This window comes from Mustela nigripes, chromosome 14 (genome assembly GCF_022355385.1).
Source record: "Mustela nigripes isolate SB6536 chromosome 14, MUSNIG.SB6536, whole genome shotgun sequence".
Classification (NCBI taxonomy): domain Eukaryota; kingdom Metazoa; phylum Chordata; class Mammalia; order Carnivora; family Mustelidae; genus Mustela; species Mustela nigripes.
Window position 1 is genome coordinate 88,046,703 of NC_081570.1, and position 22,748 is coordinate 88,069,450.

A 22,748-nucleotide genomic window follows, 5' to 3' on the forward strand; every position below is an offset into this window, starting at 1 on the left:
TAGGTAACAAACATAATACTCTTGTCTTGAGTACATCTCTATGTTAGTTATCTACAAATTATATATAAGCATATAGCAGTGTGAATAGTGTGTACTTGTGTAGCTATGTATCTTTGAATGTATATGCATATTGAGGTATAATTTGTTGATTTTTACCCTCTAAATTTGCCGGGGTATTTCATGGACGTTGCTTCATGCTTCATGATTCAGATTGAAAGTCCTGGGAGACTTTGGATAAAAGTGTAATCTTTGGATAAAAATTTAATAAATTGCTATCCATTTGGATAAACTTGATGTTTTAAACAGTTTCTTTGGAATATAATTCACTTGCCATGTAATTCACCCATTTAATATGTATAATTCATTGATTTTGGTATATTATGCTATTCACTTTTTTAATTGGGGTAAAATACATACAACATAAAATTTGCCATTTTAACCGATTCATGTACAGCAGCATAATTACATTCACAATGCTGTGCAACCATCACCACTATCTGTTTCCAAGACATTTTCATCACCTGAAACAGAAACTGTAACCACTGAGGGGTAACTCCCAATTCACCACCTCTGCCCAGGCTCTGGTAACTGATAATATATATTCTATCTCTATGAAGCTGACTGTTCTAAAAATTTCATAAAAGTGGAATTATACAATATTCCTCAGAACACTGAACATGAAATTACCATATTACCAAGTGATTCCACTCCTAGGTATATACCCAAAAGAACTGAAAGCTGTTACTTAAATTGATACCTGTGTGCCAACGCTCACTGAAATGTTATTCACAATAGCCAAAAGGTGGAAACAAACCAAATTTCTATCAATACATGAACAGATTAACAAAATGCAGTACATGCATACAATGGAATAGAATTCAGTAATAAATAGCAATGACGTTCTGATACATGCTACCACATGGATGAACCTTCAAAATGTTACACGATATGAAATAAAGCAGACATAAAAGGACAATGTTTTAGATATCAGACCCCCTGATCCACAACTTAATATGTGCTTAATTCATTAAGCAAGCCAAACCATGAATCATGTGGTATAAGCATTGTTATAAAAACAGACTTCAGGCTGCGTATCACTCAATAGACCCGTGTTCTATTGATTTTTTTTCCTTATTCAAAAATAAAAACATTCAGAGAAGGCCATGCATTGTCCATTGTATTACTGAGCATGTTTGAGACAGATGTCCTTACTGCAAGTTTTTAGATTCCCGTTCAGAAAGAAAAGAGATCACTTCTGCCTGAAAGTGAACCAGTATTACTGATTTGAAAAGTTCAGGTGTTAGTTAAAAAACAAAACAGAATAGAATTGCAATCAAATTTCAAAATATATTGTGTTTTATAAATATACTTTTCTGGGAGGACTTAATGAGAATGGAAAAAGGACTCTGATTTCAGAATCAAAAGATACCATCACAATTTACCACATTTCATAGAGGATGTTGTTTTTTGAAAATTATAATTTCAAGTAGTAATTTTTTTTACGACTAACAGTTCATTATAGAATGAATGAATGAATGAATGAATGAGTGCTTGTGAGCAATGTATATTTGGTCATTTCCTTAGTTAATTAAGATTTAGGAGTATTGACTTCCATACATACAAACACATGTGGATGAAGCTTTACGGGTTTCCTTTTTAGAGTATGGTAAGCATACTTCCTTTAACAATACTCCACCTGCCTATTTCATCAAGCCTCTGAATGAAAATCAACATATTATCCAATATAGTATATATGGTTCCAAATTATTAAAAAGAAATTAAAAAAACTTTTTCTTTATAGAAATCAGACATTTCAAAGGAATCCTTAACTCTATCAAATATGATTGTCTCTAGTTCAGCCTTGGAATATTTAAAAGAATCATTGCATTCAATAGCCTTTTTGCGGGAGTTCTGCTCATGATGGTCAATTTTTTTTAGGCCAGTAGGAACCCCTGACCATTCTTAACTTTCTTTCTCTTATCATAAAGAACAAAAAGAAAGTAATAACTATAATGGCTTCTATGTCTAGAAAGCCTAGTATGTGCCAGCCACTAGGCTAAGCTCTTGACACGCTTTTCAGGGCATATGTTCTGCTCCCCACTGTACAGATGAAGGAATTGAGAATCAGAAAGCAAACTTTAGGACACTCCTAAGATCTGGGCAAATATCAAATCCAGGCTCCTGCCATTTTGCCACCTTTATTCCTATACCCCATAAAAGAAACTTAAAACATAAACAATATACTAAGATTATCTTGAGACACTTAATTGATTCCCGATGTTTATATTTGTTTTAAATTACACTCAATTTATGTTTCAGGGTATAAATGACTCTGAAAGAGACTGTTTCTAAAAGTCACAGCATCTTATCTGCTTATTTTATCTTATCTTCTTGCTCTGAGGCCATTAGCAAAAGTATAGCAGGGTCAAGACTCAAGGACTGACTGAACCGAGTTACGAAGGCTGTAACTCTAAGCAGAAAAGGATGCAGTCTCATGGTCACGGTCCCAAGTGCTCATGGGTAAATAATACATAAAATAAATCACACGTCCCTTCTCTCCAGAATATCTTTTCACAGGATGACCTTTTCAAGAGCACAGATTTTGTCACATTTGTTCCTTCTTCCTTTGAAAGTAATGTGATAAAAACACATTCCCTTTACAGGATTCAAAATAAGGGCTCTATTTTTAAAGCCTCACAGAATTCTTTGTAGAGACACATTATATGAAATAATTCACTCTTCAAAAACCAATTTAAAAATAGGGACACAAGGTAAAAATTTCAACTATTTTTTTTCCTTTTCTAGAAACGCATATCAAGTTATAAAAATGCAAAACTTAGTTAATCAAGTTTTAAAGTTTTTTCCTTTAAATAAACTAAGTAAAAAATTAAGCGACTTTGAAATCTGCCTGTTATTTAATCTCATAATTGTAGCATTTAACAAATTCTCCTAATATGGATTCTATGATTTTATACATACACACACATACATTATACGCATACGGGAAAGTTATTATTCATATTTTATTAACTGAACTCCAACCGTTTAAAGATTAAAAGCAGTAATTGTTGTAGCTTAACTCGATACATCTAAAAAAGTGAAATTTCCATTTTCAAAGCAATTCTTAAATGCCCTTAATATTGGAATAGTTTCCATGTTGCCAATAGCTGATACCACAAACCATGATTAGAATTTCAGATGTATCCTATTAGCACGTTATTTTGTTCAACAGTATTTCTTCCTGCTTTTTACTACATACTGTTAAGTTTATTAAATGGGAGAATAAGATACCAGAGCCCCGTGCATTACTCTAATAGTCATTTAACTGGCTTCCACATGTCTTCTCATCAGTCTGTGCACCACAGCTTGAACAAGCTTCCAAAACTCCAGGCTTTATGTCACCTTGCTGCTTAAATTCCTCCAGTGAACCCACTGACTTCCAGAGGGTACGCACAGACCCCGCACATAAAATCTCTTAGGTCTGAACACACCCATTTGTCTGCCCAGTACCACCCAACTGCACCTGTACCATTTTCTTTTCTTTGTCTTTTCCCCTAACTCCATCCTCACTCAGTGCTCTAGTCATACTGGACTTAGTCTTCCCAGAACCCCCACATCCATCTTCTTTCTGCTGCCTCTGGGCCTTTATAAATCCTATTTTCCCTATCTGAAACATTTAGCTCCACAGCACCTTGGGAAACAGATGATATAAGTGATGTGTAATCTGCTCCAGAAAGCATTTCCTATCTCCCACGGCTGGGTGTGATATACTCACCTCTACTATAACACTCTACACATTTGGTTTTAATTATTTACCTATGCTTGAATTCTTCCCTAACCAGAAAAGAACAGGTATGCATACATACACACCTACCCACATGAGCTATATAAAATACTGACTGAGCGTGAAATACAATAATGTGAAAGTACTACAAACAACTTTCTCTGTAGCTCACAGGTCCCTCTTATCTTAAAACAAAAGTTTCGAGGGCCTAATATGTCTTTTCATTATGTTTTGCTGATCTCTTGGACACCCAATTCCTTTACTGATTGGTTCGTCCCAGGTCTTTAATCCTTTCCTTCTGTTGCTTTCAGTGTCCACATGGATTACTGATCTAAAGTTTCATCTCTAATTAATTCCTCCTTTAAACTTCTTCACACACTCCCATGACCAATAAGGAGTAAATGACACCAATACATCGTGTGGAAGACGGGGAAGGAGTCCAAATCCCAACCCAGGCACTAGCATCTGTGTGATCTGGGCTGCTTTGCCCTTCAGTTTCTACATCCGTAAAATGAAAATAATAAAAAGTATTTACCTAAGAGTGCTTTTGTGAGTTGGTATTTGTGACAATGCCTTAGAACAGGGGCAGGAAAAACTATGCCTAGGAGTTAAGCATTTCTATTTTTGTAATGCTACAAGAGATACGAATGGTTCTATTTTTACATGGTTAAAAAATCAAAAGCAGTGTAGTATTTTGTGACATATGGAAGATATACGAAATTTAAATTTCAGCATCCACAAATGATGTTTGTACTAAACTACATCCACACCCATTCATTTATATATTGTACAGCTGCTTTCACCCTACAACAGAGTTGCATCACTGTGAGACAGATCGTACGGTTCACAAAGGCTGAAATATCTAACATGCGGTTTCTTTTAAGCTGAGTTCTGAAGGATGGGTAGAAGTGTATAAGCTAAGAGGAGGGTGACAGAAATATCAGATATGTAGCACGGATACAAGATAGCACAGTGTACAAGGAAATGAAAGTAATCAGGTTGCCTGACAAGATATCAACACTGAATAATTATTAAGTGTCCAAACTCTCCCTGAGTGCATCATGGCTTCTGAGGACCTCTTGAGGAAAATCAGACCTCCTCTATGGAGATTCACAGCCACAATCTCCAAGTGAAACACTGACACTAACTCCTATCTATTTCCCCAACCCCAAATGTAATGCTCCAGCTGATATAAATTCTGAGTTTCTAAAATATCCTGTGCTCCCTTTATTGGGGAATTTTTCAATCCTTTCTCAGTTGTCTAAGGATAAGGTGACTGTTTTTCAATCCTGCCTTTAGAATCTCCCAGAGAATTTTTACAACATAAGAATGCCTGAGTCCTGTATAAGAACTAATGACTAGAATGAAGCAGGGAGCAGGGAGAGGGGGTGGGGGGAATCCATGTTTTAGAAGTTTCCTAGATGAATCTAATGGGTGGCCAGGATTAAAGCCAGGTGATCTGAGACCTAATCAACCTTTTGATCTTGACTCAATCATGACTTCTTCAGGAAATCATTACTTATCTCTACCAGGCTGGGTTCTGTGATTCACTCATGTGATCCCAAGGACCCTATATTCCCCTTGGATAACTCCACATTCTATTTTGTTTACTTGCTTCATTATCTCATTCCCACTCAGGCACAGTGTGTGTCTAAACTCCCTGTTACAGACTCATACCACCTCATCTCCCTCCTTCTCTCTCTGCTAAGCTTGTAATGTACTGTTTGATGTCTGCCTTCCCTGATAGATGGTAAACCCTCTGACAGCAAACATCAGCACTGTTGATGTTCACTGTAGTCTTCATAAATAACCTAGCGGCTGACACATAGTAAATAATCAACAGAAATATGTTTAATGAATGAATGAATACATGAATCGAAGAGCAGCTACACCCTGCCTCAGAGCCAGAGTTTCTTTCCCATCAGTCTGAAAAGGAAAATGAATGTTAGAAATGGCCTTTTTTTTTTTTTAAGATTTTTTTATTTATTTGTCAGAGAGAGAGAGCATGAACACAGGCAGACAGAGGCAAAGGGAGAAACAGACTCCCTGCCGAGCAAGGAGCCCGATGTGGGACTCGATCCCAGAACGCTGGGACCATGACCTGAGCCGAAGGCAGCTGCTTAACCAATTAAGCCACCCAGGCGTCCCAGAAATGGCCTTTATATAAAAACAGCACCTTAGAGAGCTTCCCAAATTGGATTCTTTCCCTTTGATTCAAGCGTGGCAAGAACACAGTTCTTCAGTTGCCTTTCTAAAGTGATCCTTCCCCATTTCTAGGGACTCACTTATCCTCATATTATACCTCACATCACAGGCCGCATATGAAACATACCATTGTAGGGAGAAGTAAAAGTAAACTAAAACAAAGAAAGAGTTATAAACCATCTCCGGGGATACCTGGGTGGCTCAATCATTTAAGGGTCCGATTCTTGGTTTTGGCTTACTTCATGATATCAGGGTGGTGAGATCGAGCCCTGTACCAGGCCCCAAGCTCAGTGGGGAATCTGTTTGTCCCTCTCCCTCTGCTCCTCTCCCCACTTGCACACACACACACTCTCTCTCTCAAATAAATAAATAAAATCCTTAAAAAAAAATATTGGGGCACCTGGGTGGCTCAGTTAGTTAACATCTGCCTTCGGCTCAGGTCACGACCCCAGCGTCCTGGGATGGAGCCTCACATCAGGCTTTCTGCTCAGCAGAAGCTTGCTTCTCCCTCTTCCTGCTGCACCCCTGCTTGTATTCTCTCTCAAATAATTAAATAAAATCTTAAAAAAGAAAAAAACAAACTTTAAAAAAATGAATTAAAAAAAAAAAATCTCCTACTCCGTCATTAAATGCTTTGCTGCTCTAGATAAATACCAAAAACCAGGAGTGCTACCATGTTCATGTGGGATGTAGGACTAACAAAAGAAAAAGTGAGAGTGAAGTGACTATTATTATAATTTAACTATTACCAATACCTTGCTATATTTAAAATCACAAGAGCTCTTAGTAAAGTCTCAAATGGACTCCTTAGGATAGGATATGATAAGTGGATATGACAAGTGACTAGGCAACAATTAATAACTCCATTTCTATACTTAGAACTGCCCGACTTCTAATCCACGTTTACCTAACTTCTAATTCAATTTCTAGTCCAAGCACTTACTATCTGCATGACTTCGGGTAACCTACTTACCCACTCTCTAACCTAGTTTCTTCAACTTAGCCTCATTTTGAGAACTCAAGAAAATAAGGCATTTTAACCTCTTCCAACACACAGTAAACACTCAGTAAAAATACTATCTAAAAGCACTATGTCCTTAAGTTTTCAACCATCTTGAACATCTTTAATAGTTCCAGTGAGCATCACCCATGTTTCCCCCCACAGTTATAATTCACTTGATTCTTGCTATCCATTTCCCTGACAAATTCGGGAAATCTCCTTACAGATGAACAGAAGACTAAACAGGTTTCCATATCTAAAGGTCCATCAGGTATGGACCATGACCATTATGTAGTGCTGAGCAATCTCTCCAGCATGTTCTTACGTCTTCCCAAGTACATACAACTTCAGGAAATTGCCTGGAACATTGGTAGCTTATGCAACCGGATAGGTCTCAAATCCCCATCTTCATGTTCACTGCTCCATCACTGCTCTGCTGCACAACCTGACATCCATATGCTATCATTAGCATTTTCTCCTTTTAATAATTTTTTTTATTGCATAGACATTAACATAACTCTCGATTAAATAAAGCAACTGTGATATTAGATATTTATTAAAATATTTTAAAAACTGATATTTTCAGGGTGCCTAGGTGGCTCAGTCAGCTAAGCATCTGACTCTTGATTTCAGCTCAGGTCATGATCTCAGGATTGTGGAATCAAGCGACATGTATAGAGCTCCATGCTTAACAGAAAATTTTCTATTCTTTTTTTCCCCTCTGCCCTTCCCTCCCCCACACTCATGTGCTCTGTCTCTCTGTCTAAAATAAATAAATAAATCTTTTTTAAAAAACTAATACTTTAGTGTCTTACCTCGGGTACTATTTCTTCATTTATTTCAAACACGTGTATGCTATACACCAATCTTGTATTGCAAACATGAATATTAAAAAACAAAACACATTGACCTAAATTCTTTCATGTTTAAAAAAAGAAGTATGAAAGTTCATCTTTTAGTGACTGTGTGGCACAAATAATGTCAATAGAAATCACATAAATTTCCTGTCCCAACACAACTCCTTATAGCTGAATAATTAGACTTTTTGTCTGTATTCTATAATCTAAACTTTGTACTCAAAAAAAGTATAAAATGGGAGAAGTGAACTGCTTGAAAACATTAATAAATTTTAAGCTTATAAGATTATAGTTGCAGAATTTACACTAACTACTCCCGGGCATGGGTAGTGTTTAAGGTTCATTTTATCCCCATGGGATTCTATAGTAAACCTACATGTTTTGTCATTTTTAAAACTATTTTTTTTCACCAGTACTTCAATACTTCAATTCATCAATTTATTTTTTTTTAATTTCTTTGTTAACACGTAATGTGTTATTTGTCCCAGGGGTACAGGTCTGTGAATCGTCAGGCTTACATACTTCACAGCACTCACCATAGCACATACCCTCCCCAATGTCCATAACCCAACAACCTACTCCATACCCCCTCCCCCCAGCAATCTTCAGTTTGTTTTGTGAGATTAAGAGTCTCTTATAGTTAAACCTATTTTTTAGAGAGTATATTTTCCTTCAGGAAAAAAATGAATAAAATAAACAAGTATCTCAAGGCTCAAGTTTTTATGGATATCTTACAAAAACTGGGTATTTGATACTCAAACCAAGAACAGCATCAAATTGAGAATAACATGGACAAAGACATGTGTAAAAGAATAGCCTGAAGTTTCAGTAATTTTGTAGTTAATGTCATCAATACCAGGCACTTAACAAGCCTGATGGTAATACCATTTCAGAAAACAGACATCCAATGACCAAATGTAAAGGTACTTCCATACAATCCCATGAAAATATCAGCTTAAAAAGAAGTCACTTACACAGTGAAATTCAAGATTGGAATGATCAGGGTAAAATAAATATACAATGAAATATTCTGAAGTAGAAGTAATTGAAAAATTGTGACTCACATCACAATCCACTGTATCCACATCTCACTATTGACTGTTTATTCTAATTCTGACCTGCCCAGTGGTTGAGAGATATGTGTGAACCCTGTGATCCTAGTTGAGATTTAGTATTGATTGGGAATAACAAATAGATCTGCTTTGAGTATCAGCATGTGTGTACATTTCCTTAACAATATTATTCTGTAGTTGCTTTTATGTCTTCAACTTTAAATATCTCCCATCTACTTTTTAAGTAACCACAAGTCCCACATTATTCCCCTGTTAAACGAGCTGAACAAACTCCCATTATTACGTCTATACAACGATAATCTCTTAGAACAACTGAATTGATGGGCATGATGTTCATCAAATAAGTAAAAAGCTTTTCTATGTGGAATTTTGACTTTGACTACGTCTATATGTAAAATCAAGTTAAAAACTATGGCAAATATGTGGATAAAAATGGCCTAGAAGCTGCCCAAACGCTTTAAGGCAATATTTGTACTCCTTGTACTTTAACAACATCTAATTCTGCATTTGATAGAATGCCTTAAAATAAAATCTCCACCTTAAATTTAAGTAAGTCGTTACTTTTTATAAATGACAAATATTTGAATAGTACTAAGAAAAAAATAAATAAATCCTAAATGAGGGTTGAGGAGGTATGGATTTTAGTATCAAATTAGAAAAACAGGAAAGGCCTCAATAAGGAAATAATGTTTGAACAGTCTAGCAAGGCCTAAGAGGCTTTTCTATCCAGATATTTTAACAGCATAGCATTCTAAGCAGAAGGAATAGCAAGTGCAAAGTACCAGAGATAGGAGTCGCCCCAGAGGGGAGAAGTTGGAGGAAATGCAAGGAAACACTTAGGTCTCCAGTAGAGGAAATAAAAGGAGTATAAGAGATGAGGTCAGAGAAATAAGGGAGAGGAAGGCTGAAGGCAGATTGTACAGGTCCTGTGGGATGTACAAAGAGTTTAGATTGTATTCCAGGTGCGATGGAAAACTACTGGAGGTGAAGAGAGAGAAGTAACATGAACCAACGAATTTTCCAGACCACTGTGGCTGCTGCGTTGAGAACGGACTTTCGGGGCACTAGAGTGGAACAGAGCACGGAGGAAGCAATTGTGATCCTCGAGGTATAAAATTTTGTCAATTTTGGGATGCTGAACCGAGAGATGAAGTACTAGGTCGGATTCTGGATATATTCTGAAAACATGGCAGATAGGGTTGCTGAAGGGTTGGATACAGAGTATGAGAGAAGAGGAGTGAAAGCTATTCTTGAGTATTTTAGTTCGAACATCTGACTGTGTTTTCATCAATTGAGCTGGAAAGATTGTGAGCAGAACAGGCTTCAGGAAGAGTTCTAATATTGAGGTTTGGGAATGCTAATTTTCCACTGGAAATGGCTGAATAGGCAGTTGAGTATATGAGTCTGGAATTCAGGGAAAAGATATGGGATAAAAACAAAACTTTGAGAGTTGACAGCCCATTAACATTATCTAAAGCTATAACATTATCTAAAGCTATAGATAATTAACATTATCTAAAGCTATACAGCCTATTAACATTATCTAAACCTATAATTAGTTAATTATACTTACTTGAAAACTCTGATATAACTTTCTGTGAAAGAAATCATTATGACTTAAAAAAGATTATAATAAATATTTTACTTTCTCAAGCAATCAACATATGGGGCGCCTGGGTGGCTCAATGGGTTAAGGCCTCTGCCTTCAGCTCAGGTCATGATCTCAGGGTCCAGGGATCGAGCCCCACATTGGGCTCTCTGCTCAGCGGGGAGCCTGCTTCCCCTGTCTCTCTGCCTGCCTCTCTGCCTCCTTGGGATTTCTGTCTGTCGAATAAATAAATAAAATCCTCAAAAACAAAACAAAACAATCAACATAGAGATCTTTGTCCCACATATGAATCCTCAGAAACAAACAAAACTACTTATAATTTATGTCCTAAAAACATGCTACAAGTTGGATAATAACAAGAATGATCACATATAAGGCTTAAAGTGTTGGGCTACATCTTTTATAAACATGTGTACACATTTTGTTTAATGTACTCCCTTATAAGACAGGAAGATTATGCATTCATACATTTTTCAATTCCATAATGGCCATAACCCTGCATCAAGTGTGACTTAAATGTACTAATTGTCTTGGAGAATCCCAGGTGATTTTACAGTGGGCTGGCTAGTCCAGAAAAAGCAGTATGGCTTCAGTTCCCTTGTAACTTGTCAGAAGATCCAGTGGTTGCAATCAAAGGGAACCACCTAGTATGCAGAGATAGCAAAGTAGGCACTGCCTCTACCAACTTAGCAGCATGCCTGTATTTTTTAATTAGTCCCATGATTCTGTACCATGCAGAAAAAAAGTATCCATACAGTCTTCTGGCCTCAGCCTATTCTCTTAACCCAGCGCTCTTCTGATAACACACATACCATAGGCCATGTCAGTAGACACAAACATACTCTTTCTGTAGTCAGGACACCTAACACCGACTGCACATAGAAGAGAGTCATTTAATCTTCACGGTTATTGAACAGCCTCAATCCTGAACTCTCTTGTATCATAAAAAGCTTCTATGAGCTGAAAACTGAAAGGAGAAATAATACCACAACTCTGAGGATGGTGAAGGAAAGAACAAATGCCAATTGAGGGCGTGATAATTAAAAAGCTTGGCATTCGGGTTTACAAGTGGCCAAAGCTATTAAAATGTTTATTATAAAACTCAAATCTCAAGTTTCAATACAAGCATTTGACTTTAATGTTGAGAAAAACAATATTGTTGGCATTTACTTTATTACATGGTTTAGAGAAAAGGATTTAAAAACAAAGCATGATCTCTATCATAAGCAGTTGATCTATCCAAATCAGTTTTACAGAGTCACTCCTCTTGGGTAATTGGGTATTTATCCAATGATTTGCACACAACAGATAAATAATCTTTAACGTAACTTCCAGTGACCTATTCTACAAGCTAGACATGTTCCCAACTTTGGGTGTATTTATTTCCTGATACAAAAGATTCATAAACCCTTGGATGTACATCAAAATTATCTGTGAGTTTATAAAGCACCTATGCTTGGATTCTGTACAAAATCTACTCAATCAAAATCCACAGAGATAGGACTGGAAATGATTGTGATAGCAAGCCAAGGCTGACTGCCCCTGTCTTCTTGACTTTAGTATAATCCCTTGCTTATGAGGTCATTAATCCATATGATAAACATTTATTGGCCATCTATTCTACTCCAGGTATAGTGCTAGAAGCCTGAATGAAAAAGAAGCATTCCCTGTTTTAATTTTAGCATCACAAATATTCGGTGATAAATATTCAGGTTTGGAGTAAATACAGTGTGCTTCAGAATGTTATGCAAGATCAACTACCTCAGTTTTTATGGTTGAGGAAAGGTATTCCCTTAGAAGATAATATCTAAATCCTAAGTAAAAAGCAATGGTAAGTGGTTTGGAAGTGTTCAAGGTAGAGATTGTAGCTTGCTCAGAGGCAAAGCAGAGACTGACATTTTCAGGAAATCACAATAATATCAGCAAAATTCTGTTTGATACATTTCTGTAGACACTGACAATAACAGATATATACCAGCTTATATCTCAGGTTGTTAGGGTACTGAAGAGCAACTCATTAGAGCTTCAACCAACACTTTCACTTCATTCAACAAAGATTTATCCAATACTATGTGACAGGTTCTGCTCTGTGTGCTTGGGACACACTAAAACAGACAAAGATATCTATCTTAATGACTTTAGCGTAACTAAAATATACAACGGGTAGGAATAGAATCTAAAAAATAGGTTATATTCTTCTAAAACAATTCTACAACTACTATCTCTTATCAGGCACTTGAAACTTTATATACTCCTTGCTTAACGATGGCATTTCATAATATAATAATTATAATACATGTATAATATGCAGATTATTTTCTAGAATGAGTTTACTAAAATAATCATAAAGTAAAAATATAGATAGGCTGCTCTTTCTAATATTATTAAGCAAAATCAGAAATCCCTAACAACATACAAAACAGATAAAAGTTTCAAAATGAATATATGCCAGAATTTTCCCAATTAATACTTCAACAGATTGATACCACTCTTGCCTTAAACTTTCTTGTTCACGAGCAGACAGTGAAATGATGATTTATGTTGCTGTCAAAACAAAACTATGGCTTCATATGGTGTTTTTCTCTATGAGATTATTATGTTAAAGCAAACTACAATTTTAGAGGTAATATAGGCAATTAGTAGCTTCAAATATTTAGAAGTGTCTTTGAAGAGAATGTGCAAAATCTGTTCTCCAAATGAGGAAAGCTCGAGGGATATCCCAATTCATTCACTTATAGAGAAAAAGTGAAGAAAGAGGGAGGGATGTAATTACTGCTAACGACAAGACATGAGTATGTCCCTTCACACCACTCCCGAGTTAACTAGGTTTAACCATGTTCTAGTCCACTGGGCAAAGTTAAGAAGATAGCTTGCAATCTAAATAGTGACTGTATTATATCCTGTGCATTCTGGCATTCTTGGTAGACCTTGAGGACAGAAATAAAACCAAATCATAGTTACTATCTCCCAGTAACTCCTACAGGAAGACTAACAGATAAATGAGTAATTTTTAAAATAATGGTTTTTTGTTTTGTTTTGTTTTGTTTTTTTGCAAACTATGTATCTTTTAGTTAACAATCTCCCGGTTGATTATATTCCAAACAGCTTTTAGATAACCAGATCTGACACTTCTGTACTGAAAGTAATAGGTATACTGCCATGTATCAGTCTCCCAGAGTGGAATAAGACCTGTGGTTCCTGGGGCACCTGGGTGGCTCAGTGGGTTAAAGCCTCTGCCTTCGGCTCAAGTCATGATCCCAGAGTCCTGGGATCCAGCCCTGCATCGGGCTCTCTGCTCATCAGGGAGCCTGCTTCCTCCTCTCTCTCTGCCTGCTTCTCTGCCTGCTTGTGATCTCTGTCTGTCAAATAAATAAATAAAATCTTAAAAAAAAAAAACAAAAACAAAAACAAAAACAAAAAAAACACCTGTGGTTCCTTGCAATGGATCCTGATTAGAACCGGCAGCAATTTGTAAGTGTCCTTATTACTTAATGAAACCAAGTCAACCCCAATCTGACCCTTAAATAAGTCAGAGGAAACAAAGTAACATTTGTTGGCTTCCAGTAACAGCCCTTAGCATTCTTCACCATCATTAGGGTTTAGGTTTGTTCTTAAAATGGTAAGAGCGTTATGGCCTCCACCACTGAAACTAATGCAAGCTGAAGAGATACCTGAATTGTAACAATGCCTTTTGCCAAGTCCTCTTTAAATTTCTCCTTGGTAGCTTTCAAGTTACTCGCACACAATTGACATGGTGCTTACTGTGGTGCTTTTGCGTGATCTGTCCATTACTGTTAAGCCCCAGGGCACTATAATCATAAGTCAGGGGGGCTGTGTGGAAACAGAACACAAGATAAAATAAACATGAACAAATGATCAAAAACACAGGCTCTGGAACAAGACTGTCTAAATTAAAATCCTGGGTCTACACATAGAAGCTGTGTGACCTTAGGCATAGTAATTAACTTCTCTGTTTTTCAGTTCCTTTATGGATAAAGTGTACATTTTAAATATTAGCGTACTTCCAGGGCACTTGTCAGAATGAAATGAGATTCTACATGAAAAGTGCTAACAACAGGACCTGGCACATAATAATAAGCGTACATTTAGGGTTAGATCTTACTATTCTATCTGCCTGGAGATATGAAGCTTGATCTAAAACTTGAAGTAGGTAAAGACAATTCCTAGATGGACGGGAAGGGAACAGATATTCGAGGGAAAGAGAATAGTGTGTTCTAGGACAGGGGAGAATACTGGCAAGAGGTTTAACATGGCTGAAGGGCAAGGTAAATGGCGCCAGGTCTGTGGCAGGTGGGAAATAGCTGGTCATCAGTTGGGACATACAGAGGGGTCCCGTCCTAAAGGCCACTCTACAACATGCTAACCCATTTGCACAATATATTTATTCTTGAAACCAGTGAAGTATTCTGAAGACTCATCAGCGTTCAGAAAGAAGAGTGACAGGAGGGTGTGCTCCACTGTTGACACTAGCCTAAAGAGAGAGGTCAGGGAAAATAGTGGTACAATATGCATGGCTCTTCCTTCTCTGCAGAGCTAATAGGAGCACAAAGTGCAAAGTGCTTTCGGAATTTCTTATTAGTTTTGTCAGGAATTGCAACCTCTGCCCTTTCTGGCAGTCATCCTTTTGGGAAGTTGTTTGCAAAGAGCTGAGTGGGATAGGAAAGCCAACCATCTCACACAGTGGAAGGTTCACGCCTGTAAGACCGGATGCCAGTTTACCAGTCAGACAGAGGAAGGAAGCTTCCACTGACACTCTATGCGCTCCAGTTCTATGAATAGGGACCTTCATTTGCCTGTACAGTACAGGGCCATTCAAGAGCAATTAAATTTGTTTAAAATAAGAAAGAAATGCTTTTTACGGAAAAAAAAGAAGGTTTGAAGGGATTGCAAAAGTTGATTGTGCTAAAGCACTTTTACACAGGTTTGTTTTAGTTCTCAATTGTCAAGTCGTATTTAAGCTGGTCTCTTACTCTGAAATATGATAACCTTTCTTTTCTCTGAGTTCTTTCTCCTAAATTAATAGCACTGTCTCTAATTCCATGCGCAGCAAGTAAAGAGTTTATTTTACCAGATAACAGTAGGTCTGGTGATCAGCCAATGTCTAAAGAACCAGTAGCCAAGTCAGTAGTAGGCCAAAGACTGCAACCAACAGACACTGCTCACTAAATCACTTTAAAATCGGCTTTCATCCTCTCTACCAGCTAGAGAAGTCAAGTTTTGAGACAACAGAAAGTACAAAAAAAAAAAAAAATGCCTACAAAAATAAAATTATATTAGGGTTTTGCAAGAAAAAGAAATATATATAGTAGACACATTATAATACAGAAGACAGGTTAAAATGAAAAAAAAAGTTTATATTCTGAATTAAATTGCAAGAGAAATTAGAAGAAAAATGTCCAAATTTAGGGACGTCATTAGAGTATACCAAAAGCTAAACTGAAATTTGTATCTAAAGTTGCCTCTACAGGCAGAGAATTTAGGGAGCACTGCAACTTTTTACAACATCCGTGCATACCTCTCTTTCTTCTTTGCTAAGGAGCAAAACTTCAATGATCAAAAACAAAGTTTGGTTTCCTCTCACCACTCCCAGCTCAGGTCGGTCACATTTCCCCAGTATCAAATGAGGGAGGTGGAGGAGTAAAAGCAGAAATGCAGATCACTCTCAGCCCCCACTCTGTACTTGCCTTGAATTCCTAATGATTACACCAACTGCCCTTAATTATTTCTCCAAAGGTAGGAGGAAAGAAAAGTGTGTTTAGGATACAATGGAATTCTGGCTTTTGAATAGCTAAGTATAATAATTAAAAATGATATAAAATGATGGGGATAGCTCAGTACTTATAAAACCCTGTACTCATATAAATTGCTAGCACTGATCATGAGTATAAACATTAGATTAACTTCCACAGTATCTTCTCCAGGATCCTAAGGACATATACTGTTTTCCCTGAAGATAGGAAAAGTCTTCATTTGGTGGAAATACTAGATCTACCATTGTTGTTGTCAGCACAACAAATATCATGTAATCTCTTAGGAGTGTCTACTTCCCTATAGATTAATGTTCCATTTATTTTTGAGGTAGAAGTTGTATATGTAGTTTCAGATGCTTTAAAAACAATCCAAAAGAAAAATTAATTGGAATTTGCATTACTAAATGCTCTCCTATATTTTCCCAGAGTTTGCCACTTGTTTGTGAAAAGATTATCTATTCAACAAACAAACCATATCATGTAATAATCAATTCATTTTCTGGTTTAGGACTAAAACCATACATATGTATAGTATATACCATCCAATCAAACTAAAATGAACTTGGAAAGCATAGAAATTTGACATCATTTATAATAAACTCATAGATATATCATTAAATGAATATATTATTTGAAATAAATAATTTATAATATATTTATATTATATAAATGTATAATTTCTTAGCTTCTTGAAAATTCGAAGTGTGCCCAGATCTCCATAACAACTTTAGAGTACGTAAAAAACTACATTTCTAATCCAGCAACAAACACAGACAAAAAATATTTTACAAACTATTATGCTTTCTTCTCTGGTACCGATAATCCTAAGAATCACATAATTAGGTATATTAACAAAATAAATGATCAAAAATCACCGTTCTCCCAACTTAGGAAATTGAGGAATTTTTTAACACATTCTACAACTCGGTTTCCTGTCTGATTTTCTTTAAATCAATCATTTTCACTCAATTCATCTTCTCATTAAACTCCAACACGTACCGTTAGGCAATATTTGGTCATTCCATAAAGTCTCAGACCCACCATTATTTGCAGATATTTTTACCACTATTGCAGACCTTCACTATACTTACTTAGAAAAACACTGAATATTATAGAAATATTTTTTATGTTTTCATGAGAAAAACCATTCAGCTAATAACTTTTCTGTGCCTTGGTTTCCTCATTAGGGAAGTGAGAAGACAGTAAAGGGAAACAATCTCTACAATAATTCCTATCTCTAGCATTCTCTTAAAAAAATCTAAACACCTTTCTTCCTTTGAAAAATTCAGCTTTTTATTACACACTCAGCCAAGCTTGATTTGAGTCCATTCATTAACATTCACTACCAAACAGGCAATGCTTCAATAAATTAACCAGAGTGAGGAGAGTTTTTTTCAGAAAAGAAGCAAGTTTTTAAAAAAAGAAAGGTAACTGTTTAGTTTGGGGGTTTGTTTTGTGTTTTGTTTTTTATTTTTTATTTTTATTTTTTGGCAGAAATCCTACCCAAGAATATGAAAAGAGATTCATGTTTGCCTTGTGATATTTTAGGCATAACTTAATTTGAATAATATGCTCTGTTAGTCACATTGAGGCAAACACAGAACCTAAAATATTAATTAAATAAATTGTAAGTCATTATACTACCTAGGTATATACATTTCTCATTTGCAACTTCACAATTTTGTTAAAAAATATGAGAATACCTCTTAGAAAGTAATTTTTATAGTCTCAGTTCAGTATTTATTATGAAGCAAATTGTCACTTTAAGGTATTAAGAAACTTAATTTTAAAACCAGTAGACAATTCTGGGAAAGTGACTATTATTTAATCGAATATATATGTGACACCTAAGTATGTGTAAAACAAACAGGAAGATGCTTCTCCTAAGATAGTTGGTTTTCGTTACTGTTTTTCTATCAGACTGTGTCAATTTTTATTTAAAAAATAAGAGGAAAGACAATACAGATAACCCTAGTAGACACTGCATTTGTTATCAGAAGTGTATCTGACCTTTTAACTGATTCACGATTAAGTAAGCGCAGGGACAAACTTGATCTCTCTGCAAAGCTGGATTAGCACATACTCTGGAAGCCAGCACCATTTCACCTGCTGATCCTGGGCACTCAAAACACTCCAGCAAGGCTCACTACCAATTGCTGACAAACTCTGAAAGGTGCTCATAAAATTAATCAGCTTTTTGCAAGACACGCTATTGGCTTAACCACCAAAGACTGAATACAATTTTAACTAGTAAAAAATGATTCAATTAGATACTATTTTTTCTTAGTATTCAATTATAGCTTAACTTATTTTTAGAAGTCTTAAAACCATCACTCTGAACACAATCACAACACAGTCACTATAAATTTCAGGTAAATCTCAGGTTCTGTCTATAATAAGCAATTGCCAAGTTGATAAATCTATAAACTTCTGAGATAAAATATTTATGTTAACCACAGGAAAACAAATGAAGCATAATAAGCATAATTTTGAAGTTAATGCAAATGAATATATTATAAAAATAACACTCTTTTATACTAAATCATAATAAATACTAAAAAAAATTTAATAGGCATGTTAAAGATGACCAAGTTATGAAATTTGGATTTGCACAGTAAAATAATATGATTCTGTGTGAGAGTATAAATTTTCTTTTAATTCATTCACTCCAAAAACTACGCTTTGTAAGGTAGATGTTTTAGGATTCTAACTACACTTTTTTTAGAATCTGATTTATTATGAACCCAGAACTCCTTAAGACTTTAATGTCTTAAATCCAAGAAATACAAATTTTAGATGAAAATGGGCTGTTTTAAATTACCTTTCGATTTAGCAACCAAATCACACCCTACATCTCACCGACATCATAAATTATAGTACATAATACCTTTATTTAGGAACTGGAATGAAATCATATCCATTGTTAATTCAACTGCAAATCTACTGGCTACCCTAAGAACTGAACACTGGATTTATTTTTTCCTTGTGTGATGATTCAGACCAGTGTTGCCTTTTTAAGAATCAGTATACTATTACTTCCTTTTTAAAAGTTTATTAAGTGGCAAAAATGCCAACAAGAGTAGATTTGTAAATATTACTTAGTGGGAAATAATAAGCACCTAGCAAGTTGATGACGCGAATACCGGATCATAGAGTCTGATCATCCAAATACTCTTGAAGGTTCAAGACATTTCGTCAGAAATGACTAACAAAAACAACATATGATCCTTAAATTTTACTATTTCCCACATTATTTGCCCTTAAAATAATAAGCGATGTTCTTTTTCCAGCATTTACTTCATGTGGTACTGGGATGATTAAGTGTTTCAGGTCTGAAGCTAGATTGAAAAGAGACAATTTAAGCACTACAAGTGTAGAAATTTGACCTTTCTGATATCCTTAGAGTTTTAAGGAAGGCCAAATGTGGAAAAGGAACAAAAATTTTCACTGAAATAATCCCTGAATGTCTACAATGGTGCCTCTTGAGTTTATATTTCATCCATCTCCATTGAAGAAAGTTTGGTTTCTATACTTTTAAATTAAGAGCTGGCATTGTGATACATTTGTCCATATGTGTATGTAACAAGCTGAAAAAGAAACGGTAGATCTGTACTTTCTTAAGGGAGTGTCCTTTTCCAGCATCATTGTAGGATTTTTAAGAGTCCCTAGGTTCTAAGGGAGATGCTTAAATTCCAAATAATAAATAATACCAGCAGAGGGCAGAACTGCTGACAGAAATGACCAACCCAGCTGGTGACCAGGTATCAAAGGTAAAAAGCAAACTTTTGGTGGATTCCACTTTCAAAGACTCTACCATTTATCCTTGAAAATATTGAGATGAACAAATTAAAATAGTGAGCACAACTTGCATCCACATTGAAGCAAAATTTAAATTTGAGGCTCTGACTGCATTTACCAGGGAAAGCCAGGAGGAGGACGAATCCAGCACTGCCTGCTACTCAGGAAGGTGAGCGCCACTAAGCTTGGGGAAGGAATACAGACCTGGTTTCCCAGAGTTCGGCCTCCGGGAGCGCTAATTCCCATTAGGGAGAACTCCGATCTTGGCATCTACCAGGGCCAGACTCAGGTTTCGGCTAAAGCCTGCGCATTTGGAATTGACAACTTATTTCTCCCTCAGCCAATCCTCGCCACCCTCCTTCCTACCCCCCACTTCTCTGCGCACTCGCGACAAAGCGCGTTTTTCTACTCTACACTGTTTGGACTCCGTTAACTCCGAAGGCCTTTGCCCGCCAGTCGTGTCTACGGCACCTAACGGACCGCTCCAGCCAGATGCCTTAGCGGGAAAGGGCGGGGGAAGGGGAGGGAGGAGGCCGAGGGGAGGAGTGAAGTCGCTCTCCCTTCTTGGGTACTGACAGGGCTGCAGTCTTCTGAGCAGGTCTGGTCATTGAATATTTGGTGGTGCCACGTAGGAACTTTTCCTCACCTCTCCCTCCCACCCCATCCCGGGCCCCCTCCTCTCCCCTCCCAATCCCTAGTCCTCCTCCCCACCCCGTTTGCTTGGCGAGTTTCATCATTCTCCAAGAGAACTGCACGTCCAACCTGCAAGAAGAAGTGGGGGGTGGGGGTGGGGGTCACAGTGGAGAGGAGTGGACTGAAATTCAGGGAGCCGTGTTCTCCCTATCTTCCACCCGTTCTTTAGAAGCTGCCAATTTTTTGTTTTCCATTTAAAATCTCTTCAAAATGCCACACACACACACACACACACACACTTCTCAAGTCTTCTAGATTCATCACCTCTGCTTTCTCTTATATCCCGAAAAGTAAAAGAGCCTGTTTCTCACTTTGTTTCACACAAAGAACTTTATCAAGGTTCATTTTATACCCTTTCTCTATATTTTCTCCTCAGCTCACCCTTAAAAAGATATTTCCATTAGCTAGAATCTGAAGAAACCAGAAGATGTGTTCAAAGGGCAGTCTAGGGACTATTCCTCAAACAAAAGCTTTGTACAACTGCCCTTGTGTTCAAGGTAATATTTTTCCTCTTTTCAAAGAGGCTGAAAAGTGGTGAAGGGCATTTCAGCAGGCTCTGTGCCTGACAGATCTTTTTTTCCTGCTACCTCTTCTCCCATTACTGTCCCGCCTACATCCATCTCTCTCTCCAGCCTTCACTTCAACCTGGTGGCAGCTACAATCTGGATTTCATTTAAGACAATTGTTTGGGGGTTTTGGGGGGGGGGTGGGGGTCGGGCGGGGGAGGAAGCGTAAAGAGGGGGAGGGGCGCAGAATGACAAAGACCGACGGCACTCTCCCACCTCCCCAAAACCATTTTTTTTTTCTTACCTCCTCTGACCTCTCTAGCCTGGAAGAGGAAAGTCAGTGCGAGGGTTGTTATGGTGAAATTCCAGAGCCACCGTTTCGTTTTCCACCTAGAGGACCACCGCTCCATCTCCGGGCCCCGCACTCAACTGTGAACTCAACCCACGAAACTGCGATTGCAGACCAACTTCGTCCCTTCCAAGGTATCGTCGGGGGTGTTTGCTACACAGCCATTGAGGTGGGAGAGGGGGGAAAAAGTCAAAGGGCTTTTTCTTTAAAATTGGATGGTTTGCTTCCTTCCTGTGTCTCGCCCCCTCCTCTCCCTCTCGGTTGGCCCCGCCGGCCGGGACCCTCCGATCCGTCCTCTGCGGGGCCCTGCCTTCAGACTGAAGGCAGATGAGGGGCTTCGACCGAAAATCTGAGAGGACTGCGTGCCCCTAAAGGCTTCATGCCGTCAGTGGGCCGGACGAGAGGCTCCGGGCAGCCCCCTCCTCCGCCCACTCCCCTCCCGCGCCCCCCTTACCCCGAGAGAAACTGACAAGCCGGCAGAGGGTCAGACCCAATCACACGCCTCTCGGGCGGCCGCAAGCCCGCCCCCCTCTCCCTCAGCCCAAGAATCAGGACTCTGGGCAAGCCCAGCCCACCAACCACCCCCCATCTCCCCTCTCCTCTCCTCCCTCCTCTCCTACCCAAATCCCCGAGAAGAAATGGGAGGGAGTTACGCGGGACGCGTGCTTGGCTCCAGCACTTTGGGAATGAAAGGAATTGCAGGAGAGCCCCGGAGCCCACAGAGTTTTCAAGGAGCTTCTGTATTCAATAAAAACAGCTACTTGTCTACTTGCACCCGTCTGTTAGCCTCTCGTTCGTCGGCGGGGGAGGGGAGGAGCCCAGCGTCTGATTTGCCACACCGCTGGAGTTCTGGGCTGGCAGCCGTAACCTTATCCTTGTGCAAAAATCTGCTTCTTATAGCAGACCTGGAACCAGAGGACTCATTGCTCTGCCTGCTCCGAAAAGTATTTTTATTTTATTTTATTTTATTTTATTTTATTTTATCTTATTTTATTTTATTTTATTTTATTTTATTTTATTTTATTTATTTTTGAACTGAGAATTACAAGGGACGAAGGTGAGATGGAGGGACCTAAAAGGTCAAAACCCCTGATCTTTTAGTG

The 22,748-nt window shown here is 37.6% G+C and overlaps 1 protein-coding gene and 1 pseudogene across 1 annotated transcript in view; both read right to left on the reverse strand.

Moving 5' to 3' along the window:
- The window catches only part of COL11A1 (collagen type XI alpha 1 chain), a 207,965-nt gene extending 186,010 nt beyond the window's left edge, over positions 1-21,955 (reverse strand). The window contains exon 1 of the mRNA XM_059377355.1: positions 21,601-21,955. Coding sequence (XP_059233338.1) covers positions 21,601-21,706 — 106 coding nt within the window. The 5' untranslated portion in view covers positions 21,707-21,955. The remainder of the gene's footprint in view (positions 1-21,600) is intronic.
- On the reverse strand, positions 13,577-20,367 carry LOC132001552 (superoxide dismutase [Mn], mitochondrial-like; annotated as a pseudogene).
- Positions 21,956-22,748: the final 793 nt, after the last annotated feature.